Raw genomic sequence first — 18,640 nt, 5'->3', positions numbered from 1 at the left:
ATAAGCTATACATTGCTCATCACACTTTCACAATATTTCGGCGATCGCTTTCTACCAAGTCTTTTTAAACGAAATCTCGTTTGATTGTGAGTTTTAGTGCCGCATTGCATTGTTGGTCTGAATTCAACATGGCGCTTTTGGGTTCCTGCAAGCGACTGTCTGTCCTCTCAAATTTTACGAACGTTGCTAGAATAAGTGAGTAGATAAACTCTTTGATACTCTAAACTTATTTGCTTTGATTTTCCTCATTTAAGGTCGACTTCGAATCATCTAATTCATCAGATTATTGCCGACATCAAACTAGTTGAGTTACTGTCGACTGCTCTGTCTCTTAGTCTCATGTGTCTCCGCTCCCGATGTCGGTCATTAAAACCTCGCATATAGTTACACTTGAAGTTCGTTAAAAAGTCACAGGAGATGGTGAAGCAAATTATTAAGAGTCATCAAGCCATGAATTTTACTGAAGAAATGGCATAATGTTTGCCTGAACTTTAACACGGTACGCGCGCGATCTGCAGAAACACTGAGGCAGACCGTACATGTTTTGCAGGGTGGACGTGGGAGCTCTTCGACTTCGAGTTGTTTACTGAATGTTCGTGGAATCGTAGGACAAACCGACAAAATAACAAAAACTATGGTAGTAAAAAGTTAAAATTGTTTGGCATATTCAACTGTGAAGAGAATGCGTATGCAATCATATTGCTTTGTTGCGAGTGGCCGACTTCTCCTGGCCGACTTCTCCCACTGGCCGAGTTGGTCGGCACCGGCGCTGGCCGAGTTCGCAACTGGCCGACTTCTCCGGTTAATACCGGGTAGACTCACGGTCGCAAGGTGTGACCAACGTGACAAAGGCAGAAGGGGCTTAAATTACTGAATGTACTCTGAACACTCCATGCGCCTGTTGGTATAATCACAATCCTGTGATCCTGTGAACTATACCCATGGATGTATTTTTTACATCCATGCTATAACTATGGCTAGTACCCTCGAGGCTGTACACCAGGCTCCTGCACAGTTCACCGAGTCTATCGCCAGCGAGACGAGGTGAGCGGTATCTCAGTACGTACATCCGTTCATTCATGAAAGCACAAGGATGCGGGTAGCTGCAAAATTGTAGCTCTACGGTGAGGCGGTCGGTGAGTTTTGGTTTTTGCGACATCGCTTACTGGTGAGCGAGGTCGCAAAAACCAAAACTGACCGACCGCCTCACCGTAGAGCTACAATTTTGCAGCTAGGATGCGGGTGATGACAGGGGCCTTCACCCAGTTCCTGACCGCAAGCGACTGTTTGATGGCGGAGTTGACTTCTCAAGATAATGACGTTATATAAAAGATACATTTATGAAGAGTCTAATTTGAGAACCCTGGTTCCGTTCACGTCACTTTTAATTTAGTGACTGCTTTAGTTAATGCTGACTCATGACGACCACGGTGTCACCAGTAATGTTGCAGTATCCAAGCAACACATCATCACCACTGAAATTCATATTTAATTAAGTACATGAAGTTGACATATTGGAAAAGAGAAGAGCTTTGTCATTAACAAGATGCATAGTTTGAAACAATCTGTTCCAGACCCTCAGGGATGGGGTGTCATTTCTAGTGCACCACCAGCTCAGGAAAGTTTACAAGTTACCCCTCAAGATAATATTACATACAGTTGTGACACTCATAGGTCAATGGCTTCTCACATTTGTCAAAAATCAATATTGTTAATGAGTTATCTGAAGACAAGTGCTGCAGTTACACTTCATGTATGTAGCAGCATGTATGAGATTTGCAGGTTTTTAATGAAGACTCCTGATTTTGATATTTTTTGTTTTTATTTTCCCCAGCAAGCTGCAAGGCACTGAGCACGAGTGCCAGTTACAATGCCAAGTCAAAGAAAACTCTTGCAAAGAAAGATGTGAAAAACATAGTCCTTGTTGAAGGTGTGAGGACACCCTTCTTGATGTCAGGCACTGAGTGAGTAGCTGTAATTATACCTCACATATCATAATGATAACCCCTTTAATTCGGTATTTTTGCTATGATCATGTAGCAGTTAATGTAATCGCCAAGGTGTGCCACCTCAGGTAAACATGTGACAAAGGTTGGGAACAATAGCTGTAGGATTTGCCATAAAACTTTGCATAAGGGGGTTGGACTATTACCCCATTTATTGCCCCTTTCTGTTCACCATAGTTTCACAGACCCATGGTGTTAGGGTAGGGGAAATATGGCCGATTTGCTTGTTTTTGTTTGGATTTCCCAGATTGTCTTGCCTCAGGGTTAGGGGCATTTGCCAAATTTCACAAAACTAATTTTCAAAATTTCCTACCTATGTCCAAAGTTTGGGAGTGAGGGTTTGCATTGACTGCCACATTTGGAAAGATTAGTCCATTTACAGAGATCTACATCTGTGGTAACATTCTGTAATCACAATGTCACTTTGGTTTTCTAAAGAAAATTCAGATGATTGCAAACATGTGACACTTTCAACTTTACTGAATATGCCCAAATCACTACGATTGATAATTCCAGTGAATGTCACTTGAAATCAATTGACATTTTTCATGAATGAGATTTACATTTGTACCTTTCATGTAATTTGAAGAATGCCAGCAATATTTAATTAGAAAAAAATTGAAAGAAGAGGGCACCATCATTTGTTTTATTTTTAGTTTAAATAGTCATTGCACCAATGTTTATGTTAATTAACCCTGTCTTTTACACTGACTCATAGTTCTTCATTGACTGTGCTATGTTACACCTAGTCTGGCAGAGACCCTGCGATTCGCGTTCTTCCCTGTTGGAACACGCGCGCGCCCTTCAGAGACGCGACGCGAATCCCAGGGTCTGGACGTTCTTGCAAGCGATCCGGTCGGATTTCTGCCTGATCCGGGTACTTTATAGAACTCCACACATCCGTTAATCAAAACAAAAATGACAAGTACCATAGCCAAATAAAATTAAAAATGATAAATAAAAGCATACCACGTGTATAAGTCTACCAGCTACTAGTATATATTCTCTCCGCCCAGTTAGATGGGTGTTTCTTTTGACGTCACTACCCTTATGAATATCATATCCTTGCAAGAACGGACAGTCGCTGTGTCTGGCAGCGCGTGCACACAGCTGCACAGCTTCGAATGCAGACCCATCGCGGCGCGCACAAAACAAGGCACAGCGACTGTGGAGAGTCTATGTTACACCATTCTTCTGCCCATACACGCACTGGCAATTATGCAGAACATAACCCTGCTCAGCAGGCTGGCATGCCCAAAATTTGATATGAAGTGTGTTTATTTGCTCTGTGAGCTTTCCTTGGCTCAAACTATAGAGAGCATCAGGGTGTGTGTGTGAGAAATACGAACTGCAGAATAAACTACGGACAGTGAGAGATTACCTTTCTTCGCCTTTTATATTGCTGTGTTCTCACTGTAATTGATTCAGATATTTACCTGAAACTCCCAAACCAAAGATGAATATTAGGCTATAATTGATAGCTATAAATTAAAAAAAAGAATTTTTGACTTTTGCAAAAGTGAGAGTTGAAAGGGAAATTTTTACTTCAGGATTCAAAATGAATTTAAGCAAGCTTGGAATTGAAAAAATTATAAGGTTTTGTGTACCTTAAAATCTAGCTCTGAAGCACATTGTTCTAAATGAATTTCTCTCTCATCTCTTACAGCTATGCCAACCTAATGCCCCATGATTTGGCAAAGAGAGCACTAGAGTAAGTACTGCAAAAAGTCAGTCGATATAAAAGAATTGCCCCCATAGAGTACTTCTACTGTTACTACTTTTCCTCAAAAAAACTTCAAAATTGTCGTAAATCACTGTGTTTTGATTTTTTTCCCAACATACTGAATGCAATTGTCACATACAATAGTGGTTTGTCTTTCACATTCAGTGTATGCTTGCTGCAATGAGATAGTTAAGGGATGCAGTTCATCAGTTGCGCATATCCTGATGTTACTTGCAGGCCACTTGATTTCTACCCAAGGCCCTTGATAGGGCAAGGTTTGACTTGAGCAATATCAAAGTTACTCTTGCTGCCTTTGATGAAATCGTCAGTAAATCCAGGTCTTCTGAATGTTCAGAAGTTTGTCTCCAAAACAGAGACCAGTTGCATGCCTATATGTACCAGTCACTTGACTCAATATTCTTTTCCCAATTGAAGCAGCATGTATTCAATAACATCAGCTTAATGGGTGTTAAAAGGAACGCCTATACATCGGGAAGATGTACAAGAAAACACCATTCTCAATACATGTTACCTAACATCTAGTTTCATAAAATGACACATTGCAATCAACAGTGCAGTGTGCAGAGTCTTGTTCGACACTCGTATCTTACACTTCCACAAGAAGCAACTGCTGCACTTAATGTCGTAAAATTATTTGGAAAAATTAATGGTTTTGTCGCAAAATATTGTAAAGTTTTACCTCTCACTTCTGTTGTGTGCCAAGAAATTCAAGATAATTACCTTTCTTGCATAGTTGATCAGTGAGTTACAAGAGTTTACATTTAGTAATTAAATGCCAAGAAAATTTAGCATTTATACAGGTATTGGTATATACACAACTTGTAGAACTGAGCAGGAATGGCTCTTGGTTGTGTAGTATGTGAGGATATATCATTATATATATTTTGATGTTTGTTACCAATGGATTTTATAAATGTTTTTGTAACACTGGTACCAGGTATGTATGTTGACTCTTGGCTTCATTTGAATATACAAATGTTAGGTTGATGATGTTATATAACTTACGTATGACATTTATATTCTGTAAAAGTTTCTAAGTTTTATATTTCAATCTTTTTCAGGGGCTTAGCCAATCGCACTAAACTAGACAAAGGTAAGGTATAAAGATCCACTGATATTGCTTTCCAAAAAAAATTTATATTCTGAACAATTATAAATGGCCTTTCCAAGCTGTTATATATAGCCACATCCATGTGTTTTTGCTCATTGAGAGAGCATGTCTGTTTACTTTTCCCACAATAATGGAATCTAGTGAGAGTTTTAGGATGTTGTGTTCATAACGCAAAAAAACTGAATTTTCATGATAATTAGTCTCCTTTAACTTATAATTTATATATTTACAGATTTAGTTGAGTACATTGTATTTGGCACTGTGATTCAGGAGGTGAAGACAAGTAACATAGCAAGAGAAGTGAGTATTATCAAAGTTTCTCTGGTTTTGTTATTTTCTGAAAATTTTCATGAGGTATCATTAGCTTCTGACAGCATACAGACAACTGAATATGTGAACTAAAGTGGTTTTGTGAGTGAGACTAGTATTTACATGTGTATTGCGCGCTGTAAAGAAATTAAATAATAATGATAATAATACAATAATGAATTTCTGTCCATTAAATAACGGATTGCTTTTTCAGTTTCATGAACTTGCATCATAGATAATAGTGTCCATGATAGTGTTTATAGTGTGAATGGTGTCTGCATGTAAACAATTTCCCAAACCATTCAACAACCCTAGTAGTAGTAGCTTCGTGATCATTTTTTCGAGTATTATTGTTCTATGTCAGATCTACACTTCACAGTACACATTTAAATACAAAGTACATGTTTTGATCTCATCAACTCAGACCTTACACTTTACCTGAAGTGAATACAGAAATTTTTGATGTATTGTAGAAATTTTTGATGTATTACAGAAATTGCAGTGACTTTTCAGAAAAGTGATTCATGTGATACTGTAAAACAACTTTGTGAAAATCTGAGTTCTTGAAAAACAGGTTGCATAGTTTATAATGTCTGTGTGCAGTGTGTTCACTTGTTCAGTGCCATTGCAGTGTTGCCTGTGGTTCTACATGTGAATTTTATTTCATCATATTGCCTTCTATTCACATCCTAGCACATGTCCTCAAACCCCCATGTTAGTCCTAAATGACACAAAGTGGACGCGTAATGAAGGAAGATGTATAATAATAGGGTTATTCACAAAACATGGCCCTATATGGCCAAAGAATCAATGAGTGACATATACCGTATTGGATCCGCCTCAGGCGGCTCATCCAATACTTCAATGGCTGAGCCATATTTGTGAAAAACCCTGTAATATTATTAACTGACTTGAAAATGTGGCAAGAGTTAAAATTCATGTATCAATAGTTTTGGATGAAGTACCATGACTTCTATGCTACAGTTCTAATGGCTTGAAAATGCTTCTTTAATTTTATTATTCAGTGAGAGTAACAAAACTTAAGTTTGTCATCTGGAGAGCAAATTTATTTGAGCTATTCTGTCACATAACAATTTGTTCAAACTCTCTATATGTTTACATTTTAGTCAATATATGGATCTCTATTCCGATTGCATATGCATGTTGATTCCTAGGTAATCAAATCCATGTATATATAAGCCCAGGCAAGTTTTGATGATTGAAGGAGTAAAACCAAAGTGATACACCTCTGACTGAAGAAAATTCTCCTTGACACAACAAAATTTAACATATAATATCAACATGTATAAACTATGCCACAAAGAATTTTCTAGAATTCCTTCATTAATACAAAGAATGAATGAGTTAGAGGTACAATGGATTAAAGCTTACTACAAATTTAAAAACTGGTTTATCTGACACCTGAAAATTTCTCTACAATTCCACAGGCTGCTCTGAGTGCAGGGTTTAAACAGAAGACACCATGTCATACCGTCACCATGGCCTGTATTTCCTCAAATCAAGCAATAACATCAGGTAAGCTATTGGTCTGAGAAAACTGTGGTAAGAAGTTATTTCTCATTTATTTTCTGCCCTTTTCTGGGGATCTTACATGTAGCTTTGATATAAGCTTTTTAAGCACTACATAACCAAACATTATATAATTCACTTGGTGAAACTTAAAGAAAATATCCAATATTGCTTTGCTTCTAGTGTGTTATTTTGCTAGCTGTTTACGGAGACATATTTGTGTAATAGCTCATTGAATTGCATCAGTCCTCTATCCACGGTCTGGAAACGTGGCTGGTTTCTTTGTGACACTCCGTGATATGAACAAACACACGATTCACACCCTAAACAAAGGACACCGACGATGTTCAACTGGCCGTTATATCACTGTCGCTACCCCACGATCCTATGACAGCCGCAATGTGATCGTTCAAAAACATGACGTTTGTGGGTTGTTATTTTCAGAATATCACAAAACATTACAACTTGTTCCCTTTAGAAACACTAAACAATTTATTTTTTCATTAAATGGGTAACGTTGCCCCTCTAGATAAAGCTTGAAAGGGACGACACATTATGGTTGCATTATGATCACGATCGAAAAACAAAACGGCGATGCACTGTTCGCAAGTGTCATGGACTGTTGCCCGAAATCAAGAAGACAGGCAAAATCAGCCGAATATTAACATCGACAGCTGAGTAGTTCATTACCAAACTTGTTATTGTGTTGACACATGGTATTTTGTAAATGGCATTTACTGTGCCTGAGCGTGAGGGTACGTATCGAGAGTTCGCCATATTGACGCTATATGGGAAAATATGCGAATAAAATCTACCTGCACTTCTGCAGTTGTCGTTCCACTTCTGCTCAGTTAACAGACATGATTTCACAGAATATTAAACAGAAAACATATTCAGATCATATTTGGAGGCACTGACTACTAGCATTGCAAGAGAATTTTTCGGTGTGATTCCAGCCGTTGCTTGTGCTACGTCAACACACTCAAAGCGATCAACCCCAGAAATTTTTGCACACTATCATCATTTATGATGGGAGAAGGATCACGAAAAAACACACACCGGTTTCAGGATATGGTTATTAGCTATAATAGACTATAGTCTATAGAAGCTATTGGGATGGGTATCCGTCCGGCGTCCGTCGTCAGTCTGTATGTATGTATGTATGTATGTCCGTTTTTGAGGTGTCCGTCCACTCAAATATCTTGAGAACCGCAGTACTTACTGATTTGATATTTGTTGTGTAGATGAAAAATATGATTTTGAGAAACTGTTTTTTTTAATTTTTTGATATTGTTGAAAATAGGCAAATTAATGCCAAAAAAGGTGTTTTTGGTAAAAAATCTTCTTCTTCATAACCGCTGGTCAGACAGCTTTGTTATTTGGTATACAGGTCCCTAGGGATAACCCAACTGAGATTTGTTCAAATTGAGATGAAATATGCAAATGTGTATTTTTAAGGAATTTTTTTGTCATTTTTGATCAAAATTTGACTTACATTGTATGTAATTCTTGTACTGTATAAACCCTATCAATTCACCCAGAAAAAAATAATTAATATGATTTTAAATAATTGAATTAATTAGGAAATCATCAAAGCCAAAATAATTTTAGTGTGGAATTATCAGAAAGTTCAACATTTTTGACAGTTCATAGTGAAATGCTTACCATCTTGGAGGATTAAAACATGTAAAGGCAACTTTCCTGAATCCCAACTTTGATATATTCTGAACCACCATTTATGTTATCTAAAAGAAATTGCTCATAATAGTTTGTCATGATGGGTGGTCAAATAAATACAGATAGAGAAAGTTCTAATTTCCATTTATGGATGACTTGGTAAGGATAAAATAAGATTACTTTTTGAGGAAAAAAATAGAGTGGTCAATTAAAGAGTGGTCAAAGTGATAGGGTTTTATGGTAAAGCTGGGCTGTAAGATTCCTCATGTGCTATTTATAGCAATTATGCAATCTGTGTAAACAGTGCAATGAAAGTGTAACATGATTCCTTATAATGCTTTTGATGACCTTGAACTTCTTAAGTTTCAAACATTTGTCTCTTCAGTGTGCTTTCTCTGAGTACGTACAGTCTCAACTTATTCAACAGAACTTACTTACAATGTTAATTTGAAAGTTAAAATGTGCTTTGTTAATAGGATGAAAATACTGATATTATTAAAAGATAACCAGCTCAAGATTCTTTATAACCTGACAGATATGCTGTTTTTTTATGACGTAAATCTTGATTTAAGCAAGTCTTGTTTACTTTAATTAGAATGTAATTAACTCTTGTTTATTTGCTGTTATTGACTAATATAGTCTGATGAAATATGCAAATCTGTATTTTTACGGAATTTGTCCAGTTTTGGACAGGCCATCCTGAAATGAGCTATCAAAGATATCCACCTTCTTCATCAATACATGTGTCACAAAAGGTTATTCTCTACATAACACAGCAGAGCTCTGTCAACTGTTGAGTCACTTGTTTTTTCAAAACCGCTGGTCAGACAGCTTTAATATTTGGTTTACATGTCCCTAGGATGACCTTAGTGAGATAATTTCATACAGTCAGGAAATACTAAATTTTTGTTTCCATGTCTATAGTAGCTTCAGGGACTTTGGCCCTATGTTTTCTGTCTTGGTGTCGAAGATAGATGCAGAGAACACTTTATAGTGCCAAAAACAGTGAAGATTCGACAGGACAAACGTCTGCCTTGACACAGAGGTCAAAACCAAGCGACGCACTGGTATCACGTGACTGTGTTGCACTTTGGCTGTGCGGTCTAGGTGATTAACACCTTTTACAATAGGCGTTTCCAGACCGGTGGATAGAGGGACTGTGATCAGACTAAGCTGTTCAAGTTTCATGTATTTTTAATCTCAAGATCAAATTGAGTGTGCTTTGTAAAGTGTCTAGCATATCTGTCATGGCAGAGATAGAAAACTTCAGAAAGTGATTTTGAAACCCCCATAATATTTCTGTAGCCCCTTCAATATCTGATTGCATTGATATACCAAGGGTGGAAGGACCCTGGAAATATGGCCAGGGAGCTCTAGTATCATTTATCTATACCTGTTTACTGTCCTTCACAAAAACTCTGCTTAGGCCAGGAAGAAAAAATAAATTGTTCATCGGAATCGCTGCTTCTACTTTGGCATATTTGGAAATTTTTTTATGATCGCGGCAAATTCTTACTTCCGCATTACAAATATGTTTAGTACTGCCGCTGATGGGGCCCTATACTTTGTCGGGTTTTCGCGGGCACGGGATTTTTAATGAGACTTCCTACGTGTTTGTACGGACTTAGACCACCAACAAGTTGTTGTGACATCTGAATTTGGCGAATCACGAAGCAAAGTGGGTCGATTTGGTTAGGTTAGTACATGTCACATCATTTGATCGCCAACATTCGACGTGATGGCCAACAGTTAGTTCTAAAGACGCTATTCAGTGTTTGTCCTGATATTACATTCTGCGATTTGTTCAACAAGATCGTGACAGCAGATGGACAGTGCATCCCATTGAATGAAAATTGCATCGAAAGTATAAAAAAATACGGCAATGACAAAACACATGGTTGCGTCGATGTTACAGTACAATCTGAATGATGACTATGTAACTTCACTCCGATCACAGTACAGTGTTGTTAGACCATTGTGTAAACTGTGTAGAGACAGTGCAGACAGTGATAAAGAGGTCAAAACATGGGGCCAAAGTAAAATGAAAAAACTCAGATGCTAGGTCCCACCAGGACAATATTAAAGGACAATACTGAATTGTTGGATTTCAGTGATTTGCTGTACATTTCAGTTGTATTCTGAGAGAATGTTGAAATATTCAGAATATGTTGTGCAAACACTAACTGTGAATGTAATGGCCTATGTTATTGTTGGGAAATATAGTCTTGAATTCAGTTACCAGTATCAGTGTTTCTTGTCTGAGATATTTTCATAAAAAGGGAAACAATTATCTTGCCTTTTCTGCATCTGTGCAAAAATGCCAGAGAACCGCGTTTACCTTCGGCCTAAAAAAAAATAAAAAAAATTTCGCTCGCCGCTCTGGAACTTGGTCCAAAAAATCCAATGAACAAGATGTTTTTTTCTCTGGCCTTAGTGCATAATTCTTTGCTGGTGAATTGTTTTTTATAGCTATGGGTATGGTTGCAATGGGACAAGCAGACGTGGCCATTGCTGGTGGCATTGAATTCATGTCAGATGTGCCAATTCGACACAGCAGACAGATGAGAAAATTTATGCTTGGACTTGGCAAGGTAAACACTGGTCTTGCAATGAGACAATGATATCAGTGCATTTCTGCTCTTGTGACCTCATCATAGACACAATTTGAATCTTGCAGTGTTGTCCACTATTTCAACTCTCTCAGGCAGTACTGCCATTCTCAACCAATATATTTCCTAATACAAACTGTAGACATATACATGGAAAGAAAGTTGTGTATAATTTTAAATTTCAGTTTTAAACTACTGTTGAAGGTAACAGGTATTGTCAACAGGAAAAGCAAGTGTGTTGAGCTTTACCATAATCCTGAATGTCGAAGCAGATGTTTCCTCTGAAAGAAAGTGACTTTTATTTCAAAAAGTAGTATCATGGCAACAATGAGAACCAGTTAGCTGTCATGTCTTTTTAAACAGGATAAAAAAATTCAATGCAATACGTGTACTTAGTAGATTCATTGCTATTGCAAGTTATGAGTGTTTTCAAGAATGAATTGAATGTATGGAATAATAGCTATGTAGGACTCACAAATACTGTACTGAATTCATTCAATGATATGTGGTGGTAGTGATTTAATTTTTGAAGATTATTTGTTGCTGTAAAGATAATATTTTTGATATTATAATGTTTATGCTGATTTTTATCACAGAAACTTTGTTTAAAATATTATTAGTGCTAACTACATAGTGTATCAACATTGCCTTTCTTTATCATATTTGCATGTCAGTCATCCTTGAAAGCAAGTCCACATTCTAAGATACTGTATGTTTGTGTATTTAATACAGGCCAAGACAGCAGGAGCTAAGCTAGCCCTGGCTAGCAAACATCTAAGCATGAAAGCACTAGCGCCTGAACTACCAGCAGTTGCTGAGTTTTCAACCAATGAAACCATGGGCCATTCAGCTGACAGACTGTGTGCTGCATTTGGTATTACTAGGAATGAACAGGTCAGTTAAAGGGAAAATAGCTCTAACTTTCATAATACTTTTATGATTTTCTAAAATTCACTCGTAAACAATAATATTTGATTTTACACACAGGTGATTATAATGTAGTTTACTACTAGGATTTTGACATGGTTTTTAGAGTAGAACAAGAAACTGTATTTTACGAAAACAATGAAAAATACTGGAAAATACATTCAAAGTTCATCTAACAGACTGCAAGGCTACAGTGCTACATGTACATGTAGTTATTTTTATTTGAGTGTCCTATGTGGACTTATGTTATACAACAATACTGGTACATTTAAGTACACACTGAGTAATATTGTCACATCCAGCCCCTAGGGCTGATAAGACAAAGTACAACAACGTTTGTGATGAAAAATTGATAAATAAATACATCAATAAAAAGGAATTCTTCACATTTTATACAAAGTTTCATCATTCTAGCATTCATTTTGTTGTCAACTGAAATGGTTTCTCTATAGGATGAATTTGCTATGAGATCACACTCTCTGGCTGACAAAGCCACCAAAGAGGGTCTTCTCACGGACAGACTTGACTATCTGGTACCGGGTAGGAACAAACCAGTGACCAGGGACAACGGTATCAGGGTCTCAACACCACAACAAATGGGTAAATTGAAACCAGCATTTATCAAACCACATGGTACAATCACAGCAGCTAATGCATCTTTTTTGGTAAGTACATGTGCAAATGTTTCCCGATATTTAACCACACTTAAAAATCAAAATGGCTGCCATCCCTGTGTTAACTGTAGCCAGGGACAGATTTTCAGACTCGAAATCTCACCAACTTTCCTTATCTCTTGCCTTATGTTGGTTCATTTTGAAGCTCTTGGAATGAGTAAAGTTTCCAATGTCTTATTTTTGTGAAAATCAAAAATTAAATATTTCCCCATTTAGTAAACATAAGGATCATGGCTGTTTTGGATTTGAACTATCAAAAGTAAGGTAATTTGGCCTCTCCTCACCCTCTCCCTCAGGTCTATGCTTGATGTTAAGAGAGGATAGATCCAAGCTTCCTTGATTTTTATGGCAAAAGTTTAAGTCTTTCAGTTCTTAGGTGAATACAACCTTAAACATACATGTGCTTTGATACCACTATTCTGAAATTGTATTTGATATATCCAGTGTCGATGGCTGTCCATTTCACAAAATGTGATGCTTTACACTTTGTTTCCCCCTGTCCTACTAAAAGCATACATGATAACTTAGGATGACATACATGTACATATACCATGAAGTTAATCAATAACTTGCCATGTTCATCTGGAGAATATGTACAATGCAGTGTATGAAATTAACTGCTCGTACTTTGCTCTCAATAAATTAGAACTTTAACTTTTATTGTGGCTGCAGTACAGATGGTTCCACCACATCTCAAGAATGTTCATGTTAATTAGTCATAGCTCTCTTCAGCAAAGGTAGCGCAGACATTTTACAGTGATTTATCTCTGTGGTCATGTTTACCTAATGCAAGAAGCATGACACAACGCTTGGATTTATTTATGAAAGGTGTAAATAATCAGTATTGTTTTATTTCTGTAAATTTCATTTCATTGGCATCCATTGCGTATTCACATTAACTGTTGTATTTGTCAGGACCTATTCACAGAGAAATAGGGGTGGGTATGAGGAGAGGGGGACTGGTCGATAGGGTGAAGTACTCTTTTTCCAAGGTTTGTTTTGAACACTTAACTGTCTAAAAGGGGATGTTGCCACATCTATTTGTATTCCTATTGTTTAGGGAAGTCTGCCCTTTGTAGAGTAAAGCAGCGAGGTAAAAGGTTGAATGAGCTTATAGAAAAATGAATTATATGAATAATACATATACTTTAATAATTTTATCTGAACATCTCCACTAGACTGATGGTGCATCTGCCTGTCTGATTATGACTGAAGAGAAAGCCAAGGAATTGGGATACAAACCAATTGCGTATCTGAGAGACTTTGTCTATGTAGCTCAGGACCCTAAAGATCAGCTGCTGCTTGGGTAAGTTTGCATACATGATACAATAGATGCCCTTTGAACTTTCTGTGTCTGACTACATAAAGTATACTTGTCAGGCTTGACCTTTGTATAGAGTAACATGTTTTAGCGGTCAGAGGGCCCACTGTATTATCAATATCTGTCATGTTTATGAATTACCCATACAAGAATATATTTGTATAATCATATTGATTTGTTATCTTTTTGAAAAGTTTGTCTAGACTAGAGCATTTCATGTGTGAGAACAGAAATCTGCACTAACCTGTTTACTTACAATCATTGTTGCATGTTTGCTGACTGGGAAAATTATTTTATTGCTCAGTGATCATGTAGTCTAAAAATCAATAAATTACTGCAGTGGACCCTGTTGGTATTTGTCCCAATTGGGTCACCCAGCTGCCACTATACATGTACGTACAGAATATATTTGTGAATGAGACATTTCCAATAAATATTTGTGTTGCTGACACTAAGTACTGTATCTGTAACGATATAAAAGATTATTAATTGTCCAAGATAAAACTTCTGATACAATATTTTTCTCACCAACAAGTACATGATTTACATCAACAAGTAAATTTTCAAACATTCCAGATTTGTTGATGTACACTTCTGGTCCAATTGTAAGACATTGTAAATGTATTTTGGCTCATACGTGTACTTTCAGACATGTTTTGTTACGTCTATGAGCCATCATTCTGTGCTGTCTTGAATGTGTAGCAGTGTTGAAACTGTCTATCTATTGTTTTTCCCCAAAGTTATCACGGCAGGGTTGGGGTTAGACTAACTGTCAGCGATGTCCCAATTCCCCATTTACCTCTGTTTTCCTCTATTATTATTCATTCTTCTCCTCACATGTAACATATATTTTTGGGTAAATCAACATAACAGTATATTCCTAGAATGTAAATCATGATCACAACTTCTTGTAAAGTTGTGCCATTACGCTAAGTTGGTATAGACTGTAAAGAGTAAGTTATTTCAGCGTCAGATTTTTAACTTGGCCATACCTGTATGTTCTATATTTGCAGACCTGCATATGCAACACCAGCAGTGTTGAAACGTGCCGGTTTACAAATGTCAGACATTGATGTTTTTGAGTATCATGAAGCTTTTGCCGGACAGATCCTATCAAACCTGAAAGCCATGGATTCAGACTTCTTTGCACAAAACTACATGGGAAGGCAAACAAAGGTTAGAATTAGAACTTACCACGAAATTTTGTGTTTAGATTTTAAATGTGAATATGTGGGAATATTTCTTATCTATAAATAACAAGCTTGTTGTCCAAGAAATCTCATCAGTGTCTTTTTCTCTAACTGCAAGATGATTATTTACAACAATTTTTATAATTTTTATTGCTCAAAATATATTGAGGATAGCACAAATTGTGAAATGGAAGAATTTGAAGTCTCAAAAGATGGTACACATTTTCAAAACTCTGTTATCTTATGTGCAACCAAAGAAGAATGTGTGGTAAATTTGTGAGCATGTAAAAGATAGGATTTAATTGATAGTGAGACTGTTTAGAGAGTGTAGATGGAAAGAGGAGAAATTGATCTGAGAGTGTAGATAAGAGGAGAAAGTGATCTGAGAGTGTAGATAAGAGGAGAAAGTGATCTGAGAGTGTAGATAAGAGGAGAAAGTGATCTGAGAGTGTAGATAAGAGGAGAAAGTGATCTGAGAGTGTAGATAAGAGGAGAAAGTGATCTGAGAGTGTAGATAAGAGGAGAAAGTGATCTGAGAGTGTAGATAAGAGGAGAAAGTGATCTGAGAGTGTAGATAAGAGGAGAAAGTGATCTGAGAGTGTAGATAAGAGGAGAAAGTGATCTGAGAGTGTAGATAAGAGGAGAAAGTGATCTGAGAGTGTAGATGGAAAGAGGAGAAATTGATCTAACAGGAAAAGTACTATTCTTTTGAAGGTTGGCACACCTCCCATGGATAAATTAAACCTATGGGGTGGATCACTGTCCCTGGGACATCCATTTGGTGCCACCGGTGTCAGACTTGTCACAACAGCAGCTAACAGACTCCACAAAGAAGACGGACAGTTTGCATTGGTGGCTGCCTGTGCAGCAGGTGGACATGTGAGTATAATACCTTACCTCAGTGCAGCCTTTAGAGTGCTGTTATTTGTGACATCAAGTAGACGAGAAAGATTACAATACACATTGTTCTGTACTGAGTACCCTCTTAACCCTGATCAGGGGTACAGCCACAATGTTTCAACCCAAGGTAGACATGTTTACTAGAAAAGATTGTTAGAGCCACTTTCAGGAACTTTTGCTTGCTTACTTCATTAATGATTTATTTGCAGGCTTGTTTATATATTTAAATCTTATTTCTATATTTTTTCCAACAGGGCCATGGTGCTGTCATTGAAAGATATCCATCATAAATGAAGACTTGATTTGAATGAGACAGAAAAAAGTGCAACATTTCAATGCATTGCTATCTCAATGGAATACAACATCTGTCAGAGACTGTCAATAGAGTGATATTGAAATAAAACTATAGATTTTCATGGCTGTGTTCTCAACAGGAGTATTTACGCTGTACCTAAATATCACTCCCCACTGCATGCAAATTATTGAGTAACTCTGGCTATCACTGTTGCACCCCCAAATTTTGTACAATGCATTGTTTTCTATTCCAAATGTGGGCCTCTCTGGGGATAAATTGTTACAAATTTAATCATCATCGTACTGTTAGTCTTTTAGACTACGGGGTCAGTTGAAGAATAAACCAGTGAAGTCATATTGCAGGATTATCTTACTCTGATTCTATCGTGTATGCCACAAATTCATAATGTACCATTTATTCGAACTCAAATGTACTCCATTCAAGAGTGTCAATATTCATTGTGCTTCTTTGTTTGTAACGGTAAAGTTTGAAACAAGGGTTTCAATGAAGTAAATCCAACTTTATTTTGGCAAAATCCCATTTCACAAATGCTTGGTTTTGATAGTGAATATTCATTTCATGTTCTTTACCCATGCAAAATTATGCTTGCTTGTTTTCTGACACCTGCATGTGGTCCACAAAGAATTTTTACAAAGTTACCTGACATATTCACTTTATTGTATTGTGTTACATTTAATGAAAGTCAGTGGAGCTATATGACAGCAATTTTCACATTAATTTGCATCACATTCAAAAAGTGAAGTGTATCATGTTTTATTTTCAAACCACATGTTAAACAATCGGATAAGACCATGGACTTCATCGGCGGGACAAGTGTCAGTGATATATTTTGATCAGTTGCCAGACCTTTTGTAAAAGTCTCACCAGACCACCTTGTCCTTGTCCATTGCACACCAGATTCACCTCACACCAAAACAACCTCGTACGTAAACCATTTTGCTCCAAGGTTCACTTCGCCCCTACAATCATTTCACCCTTAGACAGCTCCACTTTGTCTGATACTATCACCAGCAAAGCTGAAAATAACCCACAGATGCCCATGAAGATTTTCTCACCTTTCTATTGTGTGACAAAAGTCTTGGAAGTGAACACATTTCTAGAAACTGACATCACAAATTCCATGAGAGACACCAGTCGTACCATCTACCTAGCAGTGCAATGTACTAGGTTTATAGTTGTGTGTACGGAGATACCATTGTCATAGCTGGACACTTTTGCCACACTATTGCTCATGGAGCTACAAATGTACATGTGAACAAGGTTTAGCTAGTACATTTGTGTGAATTTGGTTTTTGGGTGTTTAAAGTTTGTGGTTGCGAAGTGCCTGGACAAAGTTATGTGTCCATGTGAAAACCTTACACTGTGACCCATGTTAGTTTTGTTACTTGGGGTGAAATGGTCATGGTACAAGGTCTTGCTTAGGGTGAAGTGGTGTTGGACGAGGTAATAATTTGGCTGTGATGGCTTTAGTACAAAATGGTTTTCAGAAGTTGTGTAGGGCAACCTGGTTTGGTTGCAACAGCACTAGTGTCGGGACCCCATTTCGACCATAAAACATATTTGAGCTATGTTCGTATCGTTGATGCGTATCATTAGAATTATTGCTGTGATTATTGCCTGTTAGACACTGACAACAATGATTGTATATTGTACCTCATGTGCAGTCAGCAAATACTGTATAACCTTTAACCTCAACCGTTATATCCTATCCAACAATCATTTCATGAGAGTATGATCCATGTCAAATTACTATATATCCTTTTCCTCATTTCACCTGTCCCCCACACAAGGAAGTTTCGGTACAGTCCATTGTGTTGTACAGCAAAGCCGTAGTGTTGAGAGCAAAATGGGGTAAAAAAGTTGTGATGGAAAACAAATAATTATTCTGTCATCAGTAAGCTTGAACATTAGACCTTTGAAAACTATGGTATAAGAACATAGTACATGTATTGTACATTGTCTTTTTAAGTATTTTCATGTGGTGTTTCTTTGTAGTATGGAATTCTGGAATATCGGCACTTTTGTAAATAATTTGGTAATATGCTCAAGACAAGACACTTTGATGTACTTCGGACAATGAAGTCACTCAAACTGTGAGGGCCAAAACTTGGTTTGTAATATAGTCATTTTTTGCATGGCTGTGATACAACCATGGCGATGAGACATTGTAGCACTGTCAAAGTGACATGTCCCAATTGTAAAGATGAATCCAAAAATAAAATGTTCGTTGGTTTGAAGTAATGCCTACTGAACTGAAATTCTGTCCTAGCTGATGTCAGTGACAAGATATTGTAGCAAGCCGTAAATAACTATGTGCTAGCTAGGG

General features: G+C 37.1%; 1 protein-coding gene across 1 annotated transcript; it reads left to right on the top strand.

The window, feature by feature from the left end:
• The first annotated feature begins 60 nt into the window (after positions 1-60).
• On the top strand, positions 61-18,551 carry LOC139133834 (trifunctional enzyme subunit beta, mitochondrial-like). The gene is made up of 13 exons (XM_070700599.1): positions 61-195; positions 1,835-1,964; positions 3,673-3,717; positions 4,812-4,843; positions 5,094-5,161; positions 6,619-6,706; positions 10,847-10,968; positions 11,719-11,880; positions 12,366-12,578; positions 13,766-13,893; positions 14,922-15,084; positions 15,813-15,977; positions 16,253-18,551. Exons 1-13 carry the CDS (start codon positions 129-131, stop codon positions 16,286-16,288), a joined length of 1,419 nt encoding a protein of 472 aa, XP_070556700.1. The 5' UTR covers positions 61-128; the 3' UTR covers positions 16,289-18,551.
• The last annotated feature ends 89 nt before the right edge of the window (positions 18,552-18,640 follow it).

The sequence above is a fragment of the Ptychodera flava genome, chromosome 5, assembly GCF_041260155.1.
Source record: "Ptychodera flava strain L36383 chromosome 5, AS_Pfla_20210202, whole genome shotgun sequence".
Classification (NCBI taxonomy): domain Eukaryota; kingdom Metazoa; phylum Hemichordata; class Enteropneusta; family Ptychoderidae; genus Ptychodera; species Ptychodera flava.
The sequence above is the reverse complement of the archived record's forward strand: the minus strand, read 5'-3'. Positions and strand labels throughout refer to the sequence as shown.